This window comes from Pollicipes pollicipes, unplaced genomic scaffold (genome assembly GCF_011947565.3).
Source record: "Pollicipes pollicipes isolate AB1234 unplaced genomic scaffold, Ppol_2.1 Scaffold_1600;HRSCAF=1878_pilon_pilon_pilon, whole genome shotgun sequence".
Classification (NCBI taxonomy): domain Eukaryota; kingdom Metazoa; phylum Arthropoda; class Thecostraca; order Pollicipedomorpha; family Pollicipedidae; genus Pollicipes; species Pollicipes pollicipes.
In genome coordinates, this window is record NW_023595962.1 from 21,702,614 (window position 1) to 21,725,986 (window position 23,373).

General features: G+C 49.3%; 2 protein-coding genes across 2 annotated transcripts; both read left to right on the forward strand.

The window, feature by feature from the left end:
* The first annotated feature begins 44 nt into the window (after positions 1-44).
* On the forward strand, positions 45-1,955 carry LOC119114217 (zinc finger protein 596-like). The gene is made up of 3 exons (XM_037238447.1): positions 45-250; positions 1,483-1,490; positions 1,738-1,955. The coding sequence occupies exons 1-3, from the start codon at positions 45-47 to the stop codon at positions 1,953-1,955; spliced, it is 432 nt and encodes a 143-aa protein (XP_037094342.1).
* Positions 1,956-3,619: 1,664 nt separating this feature from the next.
* Positions 3,620-13,438, forward strand: LOC119114315 (zinc finger protein 3-like). The gene is made up of 3 exons (XM_037238545.1): positions 3,620-3,635; positions 3,744-3,905; positions 13,224-13,438. Exons 1-3 carry the CDS (start codon positions 3,620-3,622, stop codon positions 13,436-13,438), a joined length of 393 nt encoding a protein of 130 aa, XP_037094440.1.
* The last annotated feature ends 9,935 nt before the right edge of the window (positions 13,439-23,373 follow it).

Sequence of the window (23,373 nt, forward strand, 5' to 3'; positions counted from 1 at the left end):
TTTCGCACTGCTGGTGGCTAATGCTCCCTCCTTTGACAGGCGGCATGAGTTGCAAGATCTGTGGCAAGTGGTACGGTCACGAGAAGTCTCTGTCCCTTCACATGAAGGTGCACGAAGGCCTGACGGTATGCGTTGTCTGCGGCAAGGTCTCCAGCAAGGTGGCCGACTTGAGGAAGCATCTCAAGATGGTACACAAGCTACCACAGGAGGACATCGATCAGATTGTGCCGAAACGAATGCAGCGAGGACTGTACGCAGGGGAGCAGTCTTAACCAGGATCCGACGAAACTGCTACGCGATGCCCGACAATGTGTGCGATGAGGGTCCACGCCGCAGAGGTGGAAGGAGGTGGTGCGTGGCATCGTGGCCGGGGTACGACTGCGTTCTACTCTGCGCTGTGCTCTGTGCTCTGTTACGTGCTCAGGTGTACTCTGTTGTGCCTGTGGAAACACACGCTCTTGATCAGAACGCGCGCGGGTCTTCAGACTTCACGTGATGCCCTTAGCTGTTTCTGCAGTACATCGTAATGTGGGACGAGTTCGGTATGACCCTAGGTGCCTGCGATGATCGCTGCGGCGTTTCGATGGGTTGACCAAGTGGAGACATGAAGCCTACGTGCGCGTCCATTTGGGCCAGGTTCCAGGGCACCATGGACGCACTCGTTGGGTACTCTGTTAGACACGCATCACAGGCGGCACCGGTGAGGAAATCAGGAAATGTTGTAATAAATGTGATGCATGTCCAGTTATGGGCACTTGCACTATGGTTGCGTCGTTTGTTAACATCACACAGAGTTTGCGCGTAAGAATACATCAAGGTGTGTTGTTCGCTTTTTTGCACAAACTTCTTGGACAGCTGCTGGACTTTGGGTAAACTCGCGCTGCAAACACAGGTTTCGTTTTGAGTTAACGGCATTTTGTGTTTAGTGTCTAGTGTCTGGACGCTCGGATTGGTGAGCTTCACTTTTCACTTGAAAGGTATGTTTAAAGGAACAAGATGTTCGCGCTTCATAGGTAATTGTCGCCGCCGCGGTACGTTCCGCTTCACCATCCATGCTTCTCTTTCAAAAAGTCATTCTCTCACATACTTGTTGACTCCTTGACGTGATCGAGCGCTTAAGGCGGAAACGACTGCCCTCCCAAGATCTGATGTCAACTCTGGAGCTGCAGACCCTCCCAATACAGCCGAAACCACCACACACCCTTCACACAGAGACAACAGGCCATAATGGCGATACGCTCCCCCCCCCCCCCCCCCCTCTCCTTAAGGACCAGTCGGGGACGGCGGCTAAAGCAGCCGAGAAAAGATCGCCAACGCCGTGGTCAGGCAGTTTTGAGGACAGCGTCAAAATCTGTGTTCGGAGCGTGCGACTCATGAGAGACGCCCCGAATAAACGGTCACGTCTCGAGACCCAACGTGTCTGCTCTAACATGCTCGACCGGGCGGCGACCTGTCTAACATCCTGGCTCTCGTGGTCTGCAGTCGTTCTGGTAGGTCACTTTGACCCAAATGAGAAAAATGTGCTGGCGTTGGGGGCCAAAAACTCAGGAAGCGGACTAAGCTCGGCGCAATTACACAGATTCTGAAGTCCTAGGAAGTTGTCTGGATTGACTACCCTGTAAGACAAAAGGACTGCAAACAAATTCACTCAGCTTGCATTTATGCTGGTCCATTACTGTCTAGTCTAAAACGTGATGCGTATTGAACCCTAACGCCGCCACTTGTCCGCATTTGCAGCGAAGCACATCTGCCCGCTGTGTGGAAAGACGTACTCGAGCCGTCTCTCACTGGACCTGCACCGCAAGGTCCACTTCGGCCTCACCACCTGCGCGCTGTGCAGCAAGACCTGCAGCCGGGTGAGCGTGCTGCGCAAGCACCTCTCTACTGTGCACCGGCTGGACGAGGAGACGATTCTCAAGATGGCGCCGCGCAACAGGAAGATCGTGCGGCGATGAACGGCGCATGCGCGGAGCGGCGCGTGCGCATGCGCTGGAGATTTGATTGGGGATTTGTGTGCGTGTTTAAGGTTACGCGGAGGAAGCGTGCGCACCACCGATGTGAGCTTAACGTCTTTGAGAAGAAGAAAATATTGCGCGGACGTGCATACCCATGACCGTGCCCATAGTGGTGAAATGGGCTAAAGACTCTTGCGTGCACACTGTGCATATGGACAGACTCAGACAGAAACCTGTCTGTGTGGATGCGACAGGACATGCGACCGTAAGAAGGACGACTGCGTGAGTAATAGATGGTGCGTACGCGTTTTCCGTGCTGTGCTGCTTGGAATGTGGTCATATTTACAGCTCAAACGCAACCTTTGGTGAATTTGGCTGACGGTGCAGCCTAGCGCCATCCTCCACCCAATCAGCAAAGGCCCAGTGCCTTTCCTGATTCATTGGAGTGCGTTATGCGAGGAGCATTGCGATTCCCTTCTGGAGTGGTGCTTTTTTAATGTCAAAGACTCATCCCATGGATTTCGTCGGTCTCGTTTAGAAACTACGTTCGTGTTACTGTGTTCGTCTGTTGTACCTCGTCCATTCGATATTTTTGTCACCAGCGCCTGTGCCATTTTTATAATATAGTAGCATTGCAGCACACCTGGTGTGGCGTTTGCTCTTCTTTTCACGGTCATGTGAGTTCATGCATGATACCAACATGTCGACCAAGCATGTCTTGATGGACTGTTTCCCGCAGCGTCTGTTATGTGGGCAGGGCATTTTATTGCAAGAGCAACAGCAAGAGCGAAGAGTACTACATTAAGATACATTCGCAAAAAGTTTGAAAGATGCTTCTGATACCGGTAAAGGCCATCCAGTTGCAGGAAGCACAAACTTCCCCTGTTCAAGGCAGTGAAGAAATGCCATTTGAGCCGCTGGTTCTCGGAGTTCTTAAAGGATTAAGCTTGTACACCGGGGCTCATTGCGGTATGTTGATACGCTGGCTCACTTCCCACGCGCTGAAGCGAGGCTTAGCGACGTGCGACGAAATACACCTGAAAATTACAAGTCGAGCGCGGATTTGCTCACTGAGTCAACGGCACTGCAGATTCGAGACGTAAATGAACTTCACAGATGAGCTGTCACCACAACACAAACAATGCCTCTGTTTGGCAACGACAGTATTGTTGGTCTTGGTGAACATATTCACGTCGACTGGGACTCGCACGCACCCGACTGGTGGTGTCGGACTCGTCTCCACCTAAAACGGGTTCACTTGGCATTTGGGCTCCGTCAGATGCAGGTAAATAAGATATCCACGTGCGCAATCAATCAAACGTTTTCTGTGATCAAGCCTTCAAGCAATTCAGCAGCCGGACGGTACTTTTATGAGCGCTTCTATGAGAGGTTAACTGACATCCATAGCGAAACTCTGGACAGACATTGGTCCATTTTCCGATTGTTGAACTTTGTACCGAGCCTTGCGCGAGTATTTCCTCTGTAAGGTGGATCATGTATGAGATACAACGGTTCAATATCAATAATCAGGAGTACTTTTTCAGTGCCTGGGGCACATGATTAGGTACCCGAACCCACCCAAGCTCACATTGTTTTATTTTATGCTAAAATGTTTTAGTCATGCTTTGGCCATTGGACTTAGCCATGGATAGGCGTTTACAAACATGACCAACGGGCGGGGTAGGGCGGAGGTAGGGAGGGATACCCTGGAAAAGACGGAAAGGCCCAGTTTCATCCCTAATATCCCGACATCCCCATCCCCTAACTGGTAATTTGCCGTGTCCGCAGCGTTGTTCAGCTGTGACAACTGCGAGAAGACATATTCAAGTTACGTGTCGCTGCACATGCACCAGAAGGTGCACACCGGATTGACCACGTGCGCGCTATGTGGAAAAACGAGCAGTCGCGTCAGTGACCTGCGCAGACACCTGCACTACGTGCACAGGCTTGGTGATGACGCGATTCAGACGATGGCACCGGGCAGCAGAAAATTGTTGCGCCGCTGAACGGCGCATGCGCCGACAGAAGACGCGTGGAGTTCCAGTTTGTTCAGGGTTGACACGGGCCAGACCCACGCGTGGTCTCGAGTGTGGATGACTCGTTTCTGGGGAGGACGGAGAAAATTGTTTCTCGCTGACGTAGCCGGCGTCCATGTGAGTTCGTTGTGCGTTTGCTGTTCTTTCGCTGTTGCTTCGTGAATCTTGCTGAATTCAAACCAGGAAAATGGTGTTTTGATATGCATGCTGTCACGATGTTGAATCTGGTGCATCAGTGTATCAGTACATTATGCCAGCGGGTATCTAACGATGATTTAACGCATTAAACGATGGATTTTGAAAATATACGTTATATTCCAGTTCCTTGTGCAAATATACACCTTATGCTGACGATTTTGACAACGGCTCCATGCACCTTGTCGTTTCAGGAATCCGTGCTAAGGCACGGACGTATCTCTTCGCTTAACACGCGTCCGAGTGGCCGGTTGAATGCCCTTTGCTCAGGTGGGGTCAATTTGACCCCGCTGAGATCTTGAAAACTAACATAGCTAAATACATCAAATTTACAGGGTGCACTGGCCTGCACGTGAACTCTGTTGTGTTAAAGTTTGGGGTTCCGGGGTCATGGCTTTGGGGTCGAATAACGTCAAACACAGTCCAACTCCAGATTGGTGTCTCGTGCCCCCGGATCTCCTCATACAACCGCCGTGGTGCTAGAAACCTGTTCTAAGCAAAGGATCAGTGAGATAGAGACCTTTTACTGTTATGTCAAATAAGGTCAATATATAAGGTCAGAGGGACCAAATACCTGCGAGTTTGCCTCTGTGTTGTCTGAGCGTCTGTGGTTACACCAGGTGTTGTGTTCCTAAAATATATATATTGGCCTGGGTCATTTTAGGTTAGTGACCTACGTTGTCTTTTTAAAAGCCCATAGGAGATGTCTGTTGCGGTCCCTGTAGTGAATAAATTTAAAATTAGCACTAGAAACTACCCCATAAAGTCAAGCTCTCCAGTGAAAAGGCAGATAGTTTTGACCTCGTTCTGGTCTTCATACCTGACCCTAGGTCAATGGAATTGGTTTTAATTCTAAATGTAATAGGTGCATTGCCTAAGAGACCATCTTAGACATGCATTGGTTCGTCTAACGCCCCGTTGTTGCATCACATTGAACGATTCCCTGGAAATGCTTTCTGACAGCAATGGCCTAACTTTGACCTGTCATAAGCCAGGAACGTTGTAATGTTCATCTAATTTTTAACATCAAAAGATCCGCTACTTAATTATCTACAGCTATGCAAAGTTTGGCGCGGCTACACCGCGCCGTTCGGAAATCGTTCTGGAAAAACCTCCGGGGAGGTCAATTTGACCCCCACCCGAGCGCGTTTTAAAAGTCACGGTTTGGCCTGTCACTTCGCTGGTGAGCCGCTTCTATGCCTTCTGTGTTTCGTGTGCATCTGTAGTGCACGTAAATTGGTGGCGCGTCAGTGCCGGAGTCACATATCCATAGCATGATTCGTTCTGGCATTTGCCGTGTATCACTGCGCTTTGACTTACCTTATGACCACATACCTTATGCACTGCGGTAATCAGAGTACAATACGCAAATGTACAATCAATACAATACAATATATACAATATATACAATATACAATCTGCATAGCTTGTTTTGTGCCGTAGGTATGCGAATTTGGACATAATGTGCTTGGATTTGTGCTGCGAATTTTCCGGAGCGATTGCGTGCTGCTTAGTGGTCGCTGAAGCCGTGACGTAAAGAAGTGTTCCACGTTTGAAGACATTGCAGCAATCATCATGTATTATGAAAGAAGGTCACTTATAATTATAGATATACTTTTAAGTGGAAAAGACTTCTGTGAACAACACAATCTCTTTAGTAAACATGCTCCCCAATACTTCGTTACTTGATTGCTTTATCGAACGTTTCTATGACGTCAGAGATGCTGGATGCCAAACTGGCCGAGCGAAATTGCTACACTAGCTCTCATTATCAACCCCCCAAGAGATGGTCGTAGCGGTGCTGGACGTGTTCGCTGAAGTAAATGCCACTATGGGCTCGTGTTTTTGCCCTTTATCGTGACCATGCAGTGATCAAATCCAATAGATATCTAATTGGCAAGTCGCTCACATCTGGCGTTCGTTAGCACGATTTCCAGATATAACGACCGTCAAGTGGCTCTCAATCAATGTCATACAAGCTACGATGGCGTAATCAAACAATGAAGCACAGGAGAGCATATTTAGGGCACAGATAAGTATCATCTACAGCAGTATTTTTTACTTACAAGCATACGAACAGTTATAGGTGAGCTTATTTCATCATATCTGGTACGTGCTTCAACGTCGTCAAATGTGTAACATTACCTCTAAAGTATTCGATTACACACCCCATTTCCGTAATACCAACAGCCGTGTCCAGCTTTTTATCTTATGCAGCACACTTTATGATTCGGCATTTAAACTTGCACAGTTTGCTCTCCTTTGACTGCGCTCCAATTGACGTCCAATGTATCCGGAAATCGTTCTCACGAACGCCTGACTTGAATGGCTTGATGGTTATATTCTTGTCGTCCTTGAGCGCTGCATGGCCAATGGGGCGGCAGTAAATCAATGACGTTTTGCATGCATGAGTGACATTGAAATAGTCTGCGCATTTTCGCGGGCGTGTAGCTCAGAAACTAGAGGGTTTCAAGTCTTATGTCATGAGACACATACATGTATATGACAATAGGTATGACAAGTCTTATGTGAACTGCATGCAATGATCTTCAAGATGGTTGCTTCATTTTAGACCCCTATACAAATGTGGTGCATGAAGTGGTTGAAATCACCGTTGAACCATCAAAAAAGTCCTGGTATGTGTACAATTCATATAGAGAAGAGCATAAAGACGCGTCACTAAACCGCGACGACGCGCTTTAGTGACGTCACTAAATCTGGGTGCTGGCCATAAGCCTGCTCTCGGGGCACTGGTGTGGTATCAGCCATCTAGCAGCCAAATTCATGGGATCGAATCTCATGGGATCCAAACCAACTATAGCGGGAGGGGGAGGGGGAGAAGGGGCTACTGGTAGGGGTACGGCTACGGAGAAACATGGGCCCGGCGGAAACAAAACGAGTCCGAGTTCAGGGGTGCATGTGCAGAGTTTTCCCCGGGGCACGTGCCCGTACTTATATCAGTGGATACATAACAGAAATTATAGCGAGGACGCGTCATTAGGCGCCATGCAACAAATTTGGCGAGCCGGTCCCGCTGCCCTCACGTTAAATGAGTCTCCATCCGAGTCACAGGGGATCCGAATACGAAAACACTCGGTCCGCCCTCATTATGGCTGTGCGAGATCGGATGTGATAAAGACAATGCCGCATCACACTCGGAATTGAAATGGGGACGATTAAACGCCACGGGGGTCCACTGCCGCATTTTGTATCGTTATTACACCAGATACTTATTCAGATACAGATACCACGACGGCCTTTGCTTCGTAACAGGGCATCCTTCGGAATCTAGCAGGAATTCTCCTTCCTACCAGGGCATCCTTCGGAATCTAGCAGGAATTCTCCTTCCTACTAGGGCATCCTCCGGAATCTAGCAGGAATTATTCTCAACTGGAACGTGACTTCGCGTTGACCGGGGCTCAGACTATCCAAATGATCTGTATGACCAAGCCGTCCAGGATCCGACTGACGTCACGGTCCGCATTACACCAGACAGGCGTCGGCTAGGAGCAGGCGTCGGCTAGGAGCATGCGTCGGTTACGAGGGGGAGTTGGCTAGGAGCAGGCGTCGGCTAGGAGCATGCGTCGGTTACGAGGGGGAGTTGGCTAGGAGCAGGCGTCGGCTAGCAGCAGGCGTCGGTTCGGAGGGGGAGTTGGCTAGGAGCAGGCGTCGGCTAGCAGCAGGCGTCGGTTAGGAGGGGGAATTGGCTAGGAGCAGGCGTCGGCTAGGAGCAGGCGTCGGCTAGGAGAAGGCGTTGGCTAGGAGCATTCGTCGGCTAGAAGCATGCGGCGGCTAGGAGCAGGCGTCGGCTAGGAGCAGGCGTTGACTAGGAGCATGTGTCGGTTAGGAGTAGGCGTCGGCTAGGAGCATGCGTCGGCTAGGAGCAGGCGTCGGCTAGGAGCATGCGTCGTCGGCTAGGAGCATGCGTTGTCGGCTAGGAGCATGCATCGGCTAGAAGCATGCGTCGTCGGCTAGGAGCATTAAGTCCGTTAGAAGCAGGCGTCGGCTAGAAGCCATGAGTCGGCTGGAAGCATTGAGCTCTTACTCATTTCGGTTGTAGTCATGTGCCTGATTAAGAGGTTTATGCGTTATAGGGTCGTTCATATGTCTGTTAAGAGCTTCGGACGTGCATAACCTTCCAGTTCGGGTTCCATTCACGTCCATTTGCGCTTAATTCCTGTATAGCACGGAAATCAGGGGGGTGGACCATGGGCCAAGATCCTCCCGTCACCATCTGTGAAGTTAGCATTACCTAATTTGTTGAGCGCATTTCCGAAAAGCATTATACATATAGATGAGAGAGCATTGTTAGCTTATTGCTCGCAGCATAACCAGTAGAAAGTGGAGATAGAAGCATTTATCTTTTAGCTAAACGCTTTTATCGCAACGAGTATCAAATCACCGGAGCATGATACATTCAATTCCATCACTGATGTTTGTTTCGATAAAGGGATGCAGCCGAAATATGAACACATTTTTCTATCCTTTCTCCTATTCTGCTATTATGCGAGGAATAAGCCCAATAGAACTGTCTTATCTAGATTTAGCATTAACGCTCTGAACGTTGACGGGAAAGAAATAGCAAAAAATTGTTTTCAACCCTCCCATCTTGGGAGAACTTACCCGGCCCGAGTCCGACAGAGTAATTCACGTCTGTTGGTGGGGCATACTTACCCTCATTCTCCTATAGGTGAATGAATTCACTTGAGGCCAAGTTTCCAATGGTTATGAGTCCACAACCGATTTCGTGTCGGGCGGGAAAAGGACGCATGTCTGGTTTCACACGCGTATAACTTCCAACAGTGCTTTTTTTCTCAAAACCCGCAACTATCGCCTCAAAGCAACACGACCCTGTCGTATAACGCCTGATCGAGACAGTTGAGTTGGCCTTTGCGCATAGTTTACCGATGTCCGCACGTTAGTGTTCTAGAACACTACTTTTAGAAAGATGGGTGGTCAGGGCTTGTCTGGTTGTCCGGTTTAAAGGGAATGTTTCACATTTGAAGATGTTGAAATGGGGATCAGATGTGATGAAAATGCTCACTTATAATTGTCATACTTTTAAGCAGAAAAGACTGTTCTACACAACACAATTTGTTTAAGTGAATGTGTTCTTAGATACGTTATTGTCTAATTATGTCATCGTATCTTGCGCAGCATTCATTGGAGCCAATCAACAGCCGTGTTATCTGGAAGCAGTGCGCACGAACGCCAGATATGAATGACGCGATCACTATAATTGTCTTGGCCTTGATAACCGCATGACTTATTTCCTAGCACGATTTGAACGGCGTTATGTTGACGTCATGAATGCCAGGGTGCCCCTCAAATGCGTTGCCAAATTACTGTTCAACATCTTTGCGGCCTTTAAGCTCATGAACCTGAGGGCTTTAGGCCTGGAAAAGGGTGTGACCATGAGCTGCATCGAAGGGTGTTTAATATAGATATTTCAGCTCAAAATCCTATACAAATGTGGGACACTCACTATGTGGTGAGTTCAGTGATGTCATTTTTGTCAACATTCATTTTTGTCAACATTTTGTCAACATTGCTTAGGGGATGTGAAAAGGGCTTTGAAGTACGGTAGCTTATGCTGTTTTGGCTTTAAGGGGGAACAGCGTAACGTTATAAAAATGAAAAAAATCGACTTCAACGCTTGAAACAAAGCCCTTAGCATTCTTTTGTCATGCTGATTGCATATGTTTGGCCTTCACATCCAACTGGTGCGTCACTTGAGCAAAGGGCAATGTGAACAAGATAGCAGGGAGGATCCAGTATTGTGTATGCTGCAAATATTTTAAAATACGTCGAAATGGGTACCAGAAGAGTCCTCTCTTGGACAGTGCTTCGATGGTGTGTGTGTGTGCGTGTGTGTGTGTGTGTGTGTGTGTGTGTGTGTGTGTGTGTGTGTGTGTGTGTGTGTGTGTGTGTGTGTGTGTGTGTGTGTGTGTGTGTGTGTGTGTGTGTGTGTGTGTGTGTGTGCGTTTGTGTTTGTGTGTGTGTGTGTGTGTGTGTGTGTGTGTGTGTGTGTGTGGTGTGTGTGTGTGTGTGTGTGTGTGTGTGTGTGTGTGTGTGTGTGTGTGTATGTGTGTGTGTGTGTGGTGTGTGTGTGTGTGTGTGTGTGTGTGTGTGTGTGTGTGTGTGTGTGTGTGTGTGTGTGTGTGTGTGTGTGTGTGTGTGTGTGTGTGTGTGTATGTGTGGGTGTGTGCGTAAATGCAATGTGAACCGATTTGATTCCTCTTTAACACAATCTTACATCATTTGGGCCGTTCACTCCTCTGTTTGATCTGGACCAAATAAACAGAAAATCGCAAGTCATATCCATTCTATTGAACACTTTCGAAGACTCTTACCTTTTTTAGGGGCATGACACTCGTGAGCGGAACACTAGGGCGCGGTATTGTTCTCGGCCAGGGGCTAAAGGGCGGTTCCGTCCCAGCGCAGCGTACGAACCCGCTGTCATTTCCTCCATGAACTGGTCCCCTCCCCGACGCGGGATGTCCTTTGACTCGGGTAGTTGTTCCCAGATCAAGGCAGAAGTCCCCATGAACGCAACAAGATTCCCTATCACCACTTGTGGTCGAGCAATGGACACAGAGACGCTAGTTCGCCTGAACGAGCCCTTAACTAAAACGCTGTAGAGGGCCCATTTCCGCACTGGGGCCTTGACTGACACAGGTCCCTTCCATTGTAGCATTGTGGACTCTCATCGCATGTCCTCATACATCTTTTCATTCTCAAAGTACCCCGACCAATGCGAGAGGCCCCCCATTCGGGGCCCAGTTCCTTCCCTGTTCAGTAAATGTTTCCTGTGGCCGTCCTGAGACCCCTAGCCGACACGGGGCCACCCGTTAGGCGCTGTGGACCCTGACTGACAAAGGGGTCCCTCATTGTTGCAGCGGCCGTGAGTAATGCAAATTGCGGGCCCTGGCCTCGTCCTCTTTCGAGAAGCGGGCCGCAGGGCTTCCGACGTACACGGAGCCGACTGTCCGGTGTTGGTCGTTTTTGGTCAAAATAGGGACCCGCGTTGTCCTAGGGTCTTTTATCGTTGTAAAAGCCCTCTGACTGACGTTTGAGGTCGCGGCACCACAGACGGGGTCCTTGATGTAAGCTACAGCCAGATTTTTGGGCCCTTAGGGTCCTTCTGCCTTCCAATCGAGCCCTTAATTTTGGCGCCGGGAGGCACTTCAGGCCCGTCTTCGGGCTCCCTTCGGCCCCTTCGAATACGGCCTCTGATCGACTCAGGGATACTTTCCGCCACGGGTTCCCCTGGTAGGCACTGTTGATCTCTGGTCGACACAGGGGCCATTGATTGTTTCAGGGGCCCCGACCAAGGTAAATCGCGGACCCCGACCTCGTTCCCGCTCGGAAAATGGGTCCCAGAGCTTAAACCGAAACAGAACCAGCTGTCCGGTGTTCGTCGTCTCTGGCCGTAATAGAGCCCAGCATTGTCCAAGAGTCTCAGTCGGCACAAGAGACCCTCTGAGCGACATTTGAGGCCACGGCCCTACTGGACGCTATCCTTAATGTGACTTACATCCAGCCCTTCGGACCCTTGAGTCTTCCATCTGGGCCCTTGATCGTCGGTCCCGAAGGGCCCCTTGGCTTCTCTTTGGACCCCTTGAACACTGTGCCTGGTAGACTTGGAACCCTTGCCAACACAGAACCCCTAGTTAGGCTTTGTGAACTTCTGCTGGATGCAGGGGGCCTCTCATTAACTCAAGGGCCCCGACCCATGTAAATAACTGACCCCGGCCCAGGCCCTGCTTGGGCAATGGACCCTCAGACCTAAACCAACACGGGGCCGGCTGTCTGGTTCTAGTGGTGCCTGACAAACGTATACGCTCTCATTGATCCAGAGGGCTCAGTCGCCGGAAGGGGTCGCCCGACTGGCTTTTGAGGGCCCATCCCGCAGGGCTTGCACCCCTTATACGATCTCCAATTAGACCTTGTGGCCTTCAAATCAGGTCCTAAGGAGGGCCGTGCCCCCGTGCTCCCCGCCGCCTGGACGGGGGACGCGCCTCTGCGTAGTACACACTGCCACTGCGCGGCGCAGTGGACTGTGCCCATGAACGATGTCCCGCACGCTCCCTCTCTGCGCGGTATGCGAAAGGCCTCGTACCGTGGCATGCCGAGCACCCTGTCTACGACCTGTGGTATACGTCACCTCCAGTTGCTAGTGCAAGGTGTAGTGGTATCGTTTATGCCTAACACGCGCTCGGGTGGGGATCAAATTGCTCCCCCCCCCGAAAGTTTTCCGGAATGGTTTCTGAACGGCGTGGCGTAGCCGCGCCAAATTTCGGATACCTGTAGACAATTGAATAGAAAATCGTTTGGCAACAACATTTTAGATATACCTTGTAAGGTCGCTGACCTGTGGAAGGTCAAGATCAGGTCATGGTTTCAGCGAAGACAATTTCTAGGGAATCGTTTAATCTCACCCAACAACGGAGTGTTAGACGAAGCCGTGCGTTTCTGAAACACTTTCTGAGGCAATACAACCATTGCATGAAAAAATGGCATTGGCCTAGGGTCAGGTATGAAGATCAGACCAAGGTCAAAACCAACCTGTTATATTACTCTAGGTCTTGTTGTATGGGGTAGCTTCTGGTGCTCATTTCGGGCCCATTTTCCACAAGGTCTGGTATGCGTCACCCCTAGCTGCTAGTGCAAGGTGTAGTGGTATCGTCTATGCTGAAATTGTCCCCGCGTGATAAGCAGGGTGTTGCGTGCATGATCGCTGAACTCGTTCGCTGTGCCACGCTAAGCGTTGTGACTGCGTGACGCGGTGAACGCCATGCGCTTGGTGCCCTGAATGTTATCCTGCATAGCGCACTGAACGTTACCCTGTGGAAAACACCAAACGTTGCCGTTCGTGATATATTGAACGTTATCCTGCACAGTGCACTGAACGCTGTCCCGTGGGGTACACTGGACGTTACCCTGTGTATCACACTGAGCGTTGTCCTTGTGAGTGCACCCAGCGCTGTCCCCGCTGCCAGGAGACAAACGGCTGGACGCCTCGTTGTGCCGACAGAACCTTGCACGTGCAGCATCTGCGGCCGCACCTACTCCAGCCGGAGCTCGCTGCTACACCACCGCAAGGTGCACCAAGGTGCCACGCGCTGCTCTCTGTGCGGTCTGGTGGCCAGCAAGGTGGCCGGGCTGCGCACGCACCTGAGGCGGATCCACAACCTCTCCGCGGAGGAGATGATGCGTCTGGTCCCCACCCGGCGCCGCTACCACTACTGACGGACACGAGCCGCTACCACTACTGACGGATGCGGGCCGCTGCCACTGCTGACGTATATAGGATGCCACCACAGCTTACCGATTCAGGCCGCTACCACTACTGACGGATACGGGCCGCTGCCACTACTGACGGATACGGGCCGCTACCTCTTCTGACAGATACGGACCGCTACCACTACTGATGGATGCGGGTCGCTGCCACTACTGACGGATACGGGCTGCTACCACTACTGACGGATACGGGCCGCTACCACTACTGACGGATACGGGTCGCTGCCACTGCTGGCGTATATAGGATGCGACCACAGCTGACCGATTCAGGCTGCTACCACACCTGGCTGATACAGGCCGCTACCACAACTGACTGACAAACCGCTACCACTACTGACTGATGCAGGCCGCTACTTCTAATGACTGATACGGGCCACTACCAATACTTGCTGATAGAAGTCGCTGCTACTTCTGACTGATACAGGACACTGCCACAGCTGACTGATGTAAGTCGCTACCACAGCTGACTGGATGCAAGCCACTACCACTGCTGAATGATACAGACTGCCACCACTACTGACTGATACAGGTCGCTACCACTACTGACTGATACGGGTCACTACAACCACTGACTGATACAGGCTGCTACCACTACTGACTGAAACAGGCCGCCACCACTACTGACTTACGCAGGTCACTACCACCGCGGAGTGATACAGGCAGCTACCACTATGTACCGGTATGGGACGCTACCACTGCTGACTGATATAGGACGCTACCACTGCTGGCTGGTACAGGTCACTACCACTTCTGAATGAAATAGGCCACTATCACTACTGACTGATATAGGACGCTACCACAGCTGGCTGACACGGGCCGCTACCACTACTGACTGATATAGGACGCTACCACTACTGATTACCGTCAGCTGGCCTGATGGCAGCTGCCGCCGGCGCTAGCTGAAAGTGCAGGGGAAGCATAGCTATGGAATGGTACCAGTGCTGAACGTGGCGTCACCTGCGTCAACTCGAGGTGGCGGATGTCGTCAGTGATGCCGACTGCGCGGCCACGAGGTGCGCGGTGCTGTGCGTGACGTCACAGGGGTGGCGTCACAAGGACGCGCGTTGCGGGGGGGGGGGGGGCGCTGGAGGCCTTCACAGGTTGAGAATGTCCATGTATATCCGTAAAAATGGTTATGGGCTGGGTTGGGTACGGATTTAGGGCACGTGAAAAATATGGTACGGATATAGGCAAGATCTCCCGAAACTTGGGATACAATAAAATGAATATGGATCAGTGCCGCGGTCTTGGCTTCCTTTTGTAGTAGTTACCTTATTCCACGTCACTTTTGAAATTTTCAAACAGTAAGCTGCGATGTCAACTTCCAAAAAGCTTTCACACTTCAAGCTGGAACGCTGGAACAATACAAACGGGGGGGGGGGGGGGGGTATAGCCAGTAAAGAATCGGCAGTGGGTGGTTACGGGTACTGCGCCATCGGTGGCGAATGGGTAGGGTAAAGGCCATCTAGCTCGTGAAGGTCTCAAGTGGTGCGACCTGTACGAACGGAGTGCGTAAGGGTGTTTTAAACCTGTGCTGGCGTGAGGTACCGGCCACTGCACGTACGTCGCAAGAACTGGCGGGAGGTGCCAGGGTAGCACCACCTTATGCTTATAAGAGAATGCTCCACATTTGAAGGCATTGAAGCAAGCATGATATGCGATCAAATAAGCTCGCTTACAACTATCGGTGCACTTTGAAGTGGAAAAGACTGCTCTAGGCAACACAATTCTCTACTTAGTAAATATGCTCATCAATACGTCATTTTTCGATTGCGTCATCGCACCTTGCACAACATTGATTGAGAATCGATTGACGGCCGTTACATCGCGAGTCGTACTTGCGAACGCCAGATATGAATGACTGGACAATTGTATTTGCCTTTTCCTTGTCGCCGCATGACCAATGGAATGCCAGGATCTGAATCATGTTATGGTGTTATGGATGCCTGGGTGGCCTTGAAATAGTTTGCACATGTTCGAGGGCGTGCAGCTCAGGAACTACACTGTTTTAACGCTAAAACATTCCAGCCCCAAAGCTAGAATGTTCGCAACCCTACCTTTCTGAAGAAGGGCAGGGCTGTGAACTGCACCGAGTTATCTTCGAGATGGCTATTTCAGTTCGAAATTCCATGCAGATGTGGGACTGCAAGAAGCCGGTGCAGCGTGCCTTTAAATTAAGATGCCTTTGCATTAAGCCCATGCTGCCTGTGCTGATGTGACAATCTCGACTGACGAGACATGCTATCGGCGACATGAATTTCTCCTGCGACCGGGGTGCCCAGAATAAAGACATCTAGATAGTGTCATTCGTATGTGTCTCTGTCGCTAATTAAGTCAGATGACGAGAATGATGATTTCAAATACACAGATTCGGCAGAAAATCTGCAGTAGTACTAGGCGATGCGTCAACACGACGTTATGGACAACTGTGACAATACACAACATGTAAGTGATTCAAATACATGAAATTTGACCACTCTACGCTGATATTCCTACATCGACACAGGGCATCCTGCTGTTTTCATGAAGAATTGTCAAGACTTTCAGTTGGTGCAAGGGATGCCAGACTCACCATTACAAAGAAGTCGTCGCTTAAGGACCGTGGGCCAGTATTAGTGTAAATGCAGCGTGAAAACTTCAGTGTAAAAGACATCACAAAATGTCGTGTTTCTAAGAAAAATCATTTTCTGGACATCAACCAAAGTTAGGCTGCAAATGAATGTCGTTCACAGTGAGTCCCGGTTCGCTGAAACAGACGAATTCAGTCAGAACTGGTTCGTGATGTACACATCGTGTGACGTAGTTTTGAGAATGCGTGTCCGCAACTCTTAGTCACAAAAACCTCGATGGCAGGTGTAGTCTCCGTAGACCTCGTAGCGTCGGCCCCGCGGCTAACACTAAGCCCCGGCCAACGGGTGAACGAAATAATGACGCATTTGAAAAAGTACCTTTGCACGCTTTAGGACATCACACCGTGCATTTAAAAGGTAGCCTGGCGTACATTTCGCGTGCGCGATTTTTAGATTGATGAAATGAGCTGACAGGCCTTTATAGCACCGCGTAGTGGTGCTATAATCTTGTGGCAAAACTAAATGAGAAAAGGAAGAATATTTATTTTCGCGTTGCTGTAGCTGTTAATCTGTCCAGAAGACAACCTCAAAATTGTGAAAGGTACGTCCAGCCTATCCTTCGAACGGTACGAATTGATTTTGTGCTACATTCGGAAGCATCGTTCCGTGACGATCGCTCTCGCGCGCACGGCACCCGCCACCTAGTGTTGGTTGCAGAGGCCAACACCGTTTGGCTTTACGGGAGCTGCAACTCGGGCCATCGCTCTCCTTACTTTGGCGAAAACCGGCGTGCAAGCTTAATCATTTGGATAATTTGTTTCACTAGTCGATTCTGCGAAAGCATAGACGTTTACAGGCAAACAATGAATAACGTCGTTCGTTCTTGGTAACCTAGTTCAACACTAATGGTACTCCCTATTTCTCTCCGGGAAAGGGGCCCTGCAATAGAACAATAGGGGCACATACTGTTCCCGGTCAAGGGATGAAGGGCCATTCCGTTCCCACGCGTGTTGTCTTCCGGCTGCCATTCTGGCGGCCCGGAACAATATCCCTCAGTTGATTCGGAGCCCGTGTCAATGGTTGTCCGCATTCCAAAATGTCGTGCCTCAACAAAGAAATAAATTGGGGGGGGGGGGGGGAGGGCATGCCGGCCCAGTTGGAGGAGGTCGCTGCTGTTGGTTGTTGATGGACGCAGGGCTGCAGGTAGGTTATATCATGGGGTGCTTACTGTCACGTAATGATTCCGAGCATAGGACAACTTCAAAGGATTTGCGAATAATGCATGGCCGGTGCTATGCGGGCTCCATTGAAATACAAATGCATCATTATGCAGACGTACCAGCATTTTCGGGATTTATTTCCTTTCCGAACGTTGGTTTGTCTAACGCGCCCGGTTTACCTCAGTTTGTGTAATTCAGGCCGCGGTGTAATGAAATTATTTTTCACTTGAGTAGGTGGGTGATGTCACCATTTAAGAGTGACAAAATTACATGATTGCTGATATGTTTGACGCAAAAAATAGATTGGAGCATACAGCATGTTACTACCTACTCAATGTCCCCCCCCCCCTCCCATTCCTTCCTCCTTTTAAGCCCCCCACCCCCACCCCAACACGTCCTGCCCGGCTGGTATCTTGTCCAAATGCAAACATTTTCTGGTTCAAGACTTTTCACTGTCCACTGAATATCATATGTTCATAGTGTGATAGTTACTTGTGGTCGTTAACCAATGTTTTTTCATTTAAATGGGTAGAAAAAACATCTTAGGTGCTACATGACCTATAGGTTCTTTCTCAGCCGAGCTGTAAAGAGTACACCATACACAGACGAAACTACGTTGCCAAGATCTCAACTCAGCAGACGTTGAAGACGCCAGTTTTTACAGCTTAGTGTGGCATTCAAGAGAACGTGGTCTGCCAACAAGTTTTCTTATTCAAGATACGTAGAACGAGTTAGCGTGCCCGCCCCCTGTGTACCCCTCCCACTTCCCCTGCACTGCTGACTTCAACTCCCCGAAAGCATAACGTTGCAGGAGGATAGGATAGCCAGTGGCGGCGCTGAAAGTTTTTTACTGCGTTAAAGTTTACTGCGTTCAAGTTTTACTGTTTTACTGTTACTGTTTTACTGCGTTAAAGTTAACTGCGCCAAACATCATTATGTGCTCTTGTTTTAACCCTTACGCGTGACGCTTTCGTATATTTATTCGTCAGTTTAAGACGTTTACTTGTATCTACATGCTCGGTTATGGCCGGTGTTTTTTTTCTGTGATAGCTAGCAACTCTGTCCAACTTCTTATGTTATGTGGCACAAAGCGGGATTCGGGACTGAACATCTCGATATTTGGGACTGAACATCTCGGGATTCGGGACTGAACATCTCGGTATTCGGGACTGAACATCTCGATATTTGGGACTGAACATCTCGGGATTCGGAACTGAACGTCTCGAGATTCGGGACTTAACATCTCGACGATTTGATCCGACCCTCTTGTCTTCTTTTTGGCTTTACGCCGCATTCTCGCTACGCCCCGCTTGTCCGGACCAGGCTGCGCACGCCAGCCACGAGTGGGCCGAGAGGCCCCTGGAGGGGATCCTGAACGGGCGCCCGGCGCACACCCCGCAGAGAGGTCCCTGCGCGGACTAAGGCTCGGCGGTGGGCCCCCAGGCGTATACAGTCCTGCCCCATCGTCCTGCCCTTGCCGCCCCACTCTCCTCCATCACATTGCCCTGAAATGATCTCTTCTGCTCTAAAAGGCTCTCATCCAGCTAACCGAACAAGCAGTCGTGAATGAAACTTGCACAGGCTGCTGAGCATTGATTGAGAGTCCTTCACGTCCGCAGTATTTGGAAATCGTACTCACGGTCGTCAGAACTGAACGGCTCGACGATAATGCTATTTTTGGCCTTTAGCACCACATGATCTATGGGGTGGCTAGATTTGAATGGTGCTATTATGGCGTCGTGGGTGGCTTGGTGACCTGGAAATAGTCCCCCCCCCCAAATAATATACACATTTTCGCGGACATGTAGCTCAGAAACTAGAAGGGCTTAGATCTTAAGAAGGGCAGGGCCGTGAACTGCATGGAATAGTCTTCAGAATGGCTATTTAAGCCCAAAACTCCATGAAAGTTGCGTAACACTCTCTTTCAACTTCTGCGAGGGCGTCGGGCACATTTAACAAGTCCGACAAAATGACTTGGGGCACTTTTTCTTGGGGCACTTGGGGCAGTTTTTCCGGGAGGTGGCCGAGCCGAGTGGAGTAGAACCGAGCGTCTTGAGCGAGTCCATATTGACGGCGCTCAGCATGAGTTCGGATTTTGATGGTGTACACAGACGCTGACGGACTACGTTCCGGTCGAACCAGCCAGCGTGTACCAGGACAGGCGTGGGCTGGCGAATATTATAAATTCGAGGGGCTCGACCACTTCATGTTTGTGCACGTGATGTACACACATAGGCATGAGGTCAAAAAAGCCACACGGGTCTATGAAGGCTGACCTCCCTCAAGTTTCGCACCCATCCTTGACACCAATCTTAACACCTGACCTGACTGAACTTAGCCATAAATGAGATCCTTAGACCGATAGAACTTGCCGAAACGATTTTTGAATGCTGCTATGGAGGGACTTCCTGGAACTTTGCTTGGAAGTTCGTTGCGGTGATTAAATACTCTTGGACTAAATGACATCTACCTCTTCATAGTTTTACTCCTACCTTTTGCTAATTGAAACTGTTTTCCTTTGCGTCTTGGCCTAGTTTCTAGTGTTTGTTGTAGATCTACCTTGTTTATCCATGTCGTAGTCTTGAATTCCTTAATCAGAACTCCTCTAAGTCTACGATGTTTCACTGAACACAAATTCAAGGCCTTAAGGCTATCCTTATATCTTAGGCTGTCAAAACCCATTTATCATCCTTGTCGCCTTTCGCTGTACATACTCCAGCCTACATATTTTGGAAGCAAAAAGACCAAGCCTGTAAGCAGTACTCTAGGTGTGATCTGACATAAGCTAGTACAAATTTTGACAACATTCCTACTCTTTTAATGCATAGTCCAATTAATAAGTCTCAGCATCCAAATTCCCTCGCTCCTAGCATCCCCACATTGCTTTCGCCTTTAAATCCCCGAACATTGTAACTCCTAAGTCCATTTCGTGCTCCATCTAGTCCGACTCTCGGCCTCCCATTTTAAAGCGAATGACCTCACTGCCACTTTCCATATGCATCACCTTGCATTTATTATAATTAATCATCTGCCACAGAGAAGCCCAGTTCACTAGCCCCTCGAAGCCAAGTTTCATCTGGTCCGCATTTTTCGACACCCCTATCAATTTAATGACGTCAGTAAATTTAAGCATCTTACTTTCTAATCCCATCTCAATATCATTCACAAAAATAATCAAGAGCGAGGAACCCAACACCGAGCCCTGTAAAACCCCACTCGCTACTAGTGCCCACTGAGATTCAGCACCATTGAGCACTAATCTTTTCTTCCAGTCTTACAGTCAAGCCCCTACCCACGCAAGATTTTTTACCTCAATACCATACAATTCTAACTGATATAAGAGACACTGGTGTGGCACCATATCAAAATGCCTTATTAAGATCTAGATAAAGAGCATCCAAATTATTGCCTTTATCTACCTGACCAGGACCATGCTCCGTGAACTCCAAAATATTTTTCAAGCAGGACCTACCAGAGAAAAAACTATGCTGACTACTATTTATCAATTCATGCCTCTCTAAGCGTAACTGAATGCTAAGCATAATGAATTTCTCTCAGATCTTGTGTACTAGTGACGTAAGACTGATAGGCCTGCATTTGCTGACACTCTTTTGGTCTCCTTCTCAAACATCGGTGCCATATTGGCATTCCGCCAGTCCTCAAATACTTCTCAAAAACTTAATGGCCTATTGTATATCAGCATAAGATGATAAGCTTACGCACTAGCTCATTTATTAAGCACTCTACCATATATCTCGTCAGATCCGGCCGCATTACTAACCCTGATCTCGTCAGATCCGGCCGCATTACTAACCCTGATTTTCCTCAAGCTATCCCTACTATACCCTTGGTCACCTTCAAATGTAGACTGCCTCCTATCAGATTTCCCCATGACCGGCGAAATCACACACGTACTCCTTTGCAAAATTCGAAGAAAACTGCCCACTAAAAGCATCTACAATAGCCCTGTCCTCCGCTCATCACTTTCCATCTTCCTGAAGCGAACCGACGGAGGATCCCTTAGGCTTAAAATTGCATTCGCTAAGGACTTTTTTAACATCGCCAGAGCAAGTGTGCAAGTGAGCATGCGTTAGCCTTGCTTCCGATAATCTTTTTGCTTTGTTTTTTCAAGTTTTTGTCTCAGTTTACACTGAGTATGATTAGGTTTACCTAAATAACCTAGATGCGACGAGACCTTTGCAATATTATGGTCACTATTTCCCAGTGTTTCACGTACTGTTAACACATCTACTGACCCTTCCTCGTTAGTCACAACAAGATCCAAAACTTATGTGCCCTGGTGGGTACGCACACCAGCTACTGAAAAATTATTCAAGGCATGCAAAAGTGTTTTTGTGACTATTTGACAATGAGCCAAAATCTTCGCCCCAGCCCGGGATGTTGAAACCTCCCCCAACCACACTTTTTCCATTCATACCCCGGCCGATTTCTTCAAATATATCTGTTTCCACATTCTGACAACTGTTTGGAGGTCTAAAGAAAGTTCCAATGTGTACTTGTTTGCCCTTCGGCGTAATCGGGTCAATCTAGAAGGATTATTCACCATCGTTTTACTTCATGCCGTCTACAATTTCACGCTTTATATTCTGCCTTACATGCACTAGTATTACACCTCCATTTTTCGTTTTCATGAAGAGTGAACATGCTGTACTCAGATACCTCAAGTTGCTGTAAACTGTCCCCAAAAAAGTGCTCACTGATCCGAGATTCAGTGATAGCTGCCAGGTCTACATTTTCTGCCAGCATGGGAGCATAGAGCTCGCCAAACTTGTTCCTGATAGTTATTGCATTTGCAAAGGAGCACCAAAGATATCTTACACTTTTTTGCCCCACTGTTCCGCGTGCTCAAATTAGCTCTCTCAATCTGTTGTATGTTCACCCCCCCCCCGTCCCAACAAGCTAGTTTACCTGAGCAGCATGTTCGTACACCTTACTCAGGATTTTCACACCATTCTTAGAGAAATGGCATCCATCCCTCTGATATCGTCCCACCCATTCAAAACGTGATGCCAACCTTGTCACAAAGTTTCTCCACTCTAGCGTACGCTTGCCAGCACCCTGGAACTTTGCATAAGAGATGCTACTATCTTAGGCAAAATGCCTCAAAACGGTACCTCTGGCCCAAATTTCCTCAAAACGGTACCTCCAGGTGCTTTAACTTTCCCAGAATTGTGTTCAGAGCTAGCAAAAACCCTGTTAAAACTTCCTCGAAATTCCAGATTGCCGAGCGTAAAAAATGACCCTTCACTGGCTGAGTCGACAAGGAGTAACCCTTATGTATGCTGCAATACGTGTGGACAAAACTGGCGTTAAAGGGTCTTTATCCACCTTTTTCGCACGCCTGCGACATCCTTAGATACGCTGCCGTTGCGCACACGGCCCCGCGGTCAATGTGCCGGACCGGTTTTCGGGTCACCATGGGCGGCTTCTGGTCGCAGTGCCAGTGCTGGGCGTCGCGAAGCTCGATAATCACGCGGCGCATGCTTTACTCAAAAGCCATGGTGCCGAGGTTTCCAGCTCGGCCACTGCTCGTCAGGTCTGGACACGTGCAGGACGCTCCCGTAAAAGGTGCCGACAAGCCGCGTACCGCGCCCCAGGGCTCCAAGGTGGGCTGATCCCACTCAGATACCGGCAGATTTCAAGGTCAGATACCGAAGATACAAAGTCCGGACACAACGGATATCAAGCCCAGATACGAGCGGATACAACGGTCACGGAAGCTAATCGTCGAAGTCAGGTAGAGTCAGATAACGGTAACGACGAACTACGGAAGAACAACGAACTGAGGTGCAGTCAGAAATCGGGACCGACAGATACCAGGGCCATATACATAGAAGTATTTAACTACAGTGTGGGCAGATACCAAGATTGGATCAAACAGATATCAAGGTCATATAGATAAATGCCCATCCTGGGTGAAACGAGGATCAGAAGCCCTCAGAACTGTCAGGTACAGACCGCGAAATGTCTCCTACCACCGCCATGTTACTGGCCTTCGTGCTTTGCGCTAATTCCTGCGCCGGTGTCCTGTACAGGCACCGTTATGCTGTCCGAGCCTCCACGAATATCCTGT

Bases quoted from the DNA above. Each gene is read 5' to 3' on its own strand.
- LOC119114315 (XM_037238545.1), top strand. The intron at 3,906-13,223 runs GTGATGACGCGA...TTGTGCCGACAG, and splicing joins GCACTACGTGCACAGGCTTG to AACCTTGCACGTGCAGCATC.
- LOC119114217 (XM_037238447.1), top strand. From the start codon at position 45: ATGAGTTGCAAGATCTGTGGCAAGTGGTACGGTCACGAGAAGTCTCTG.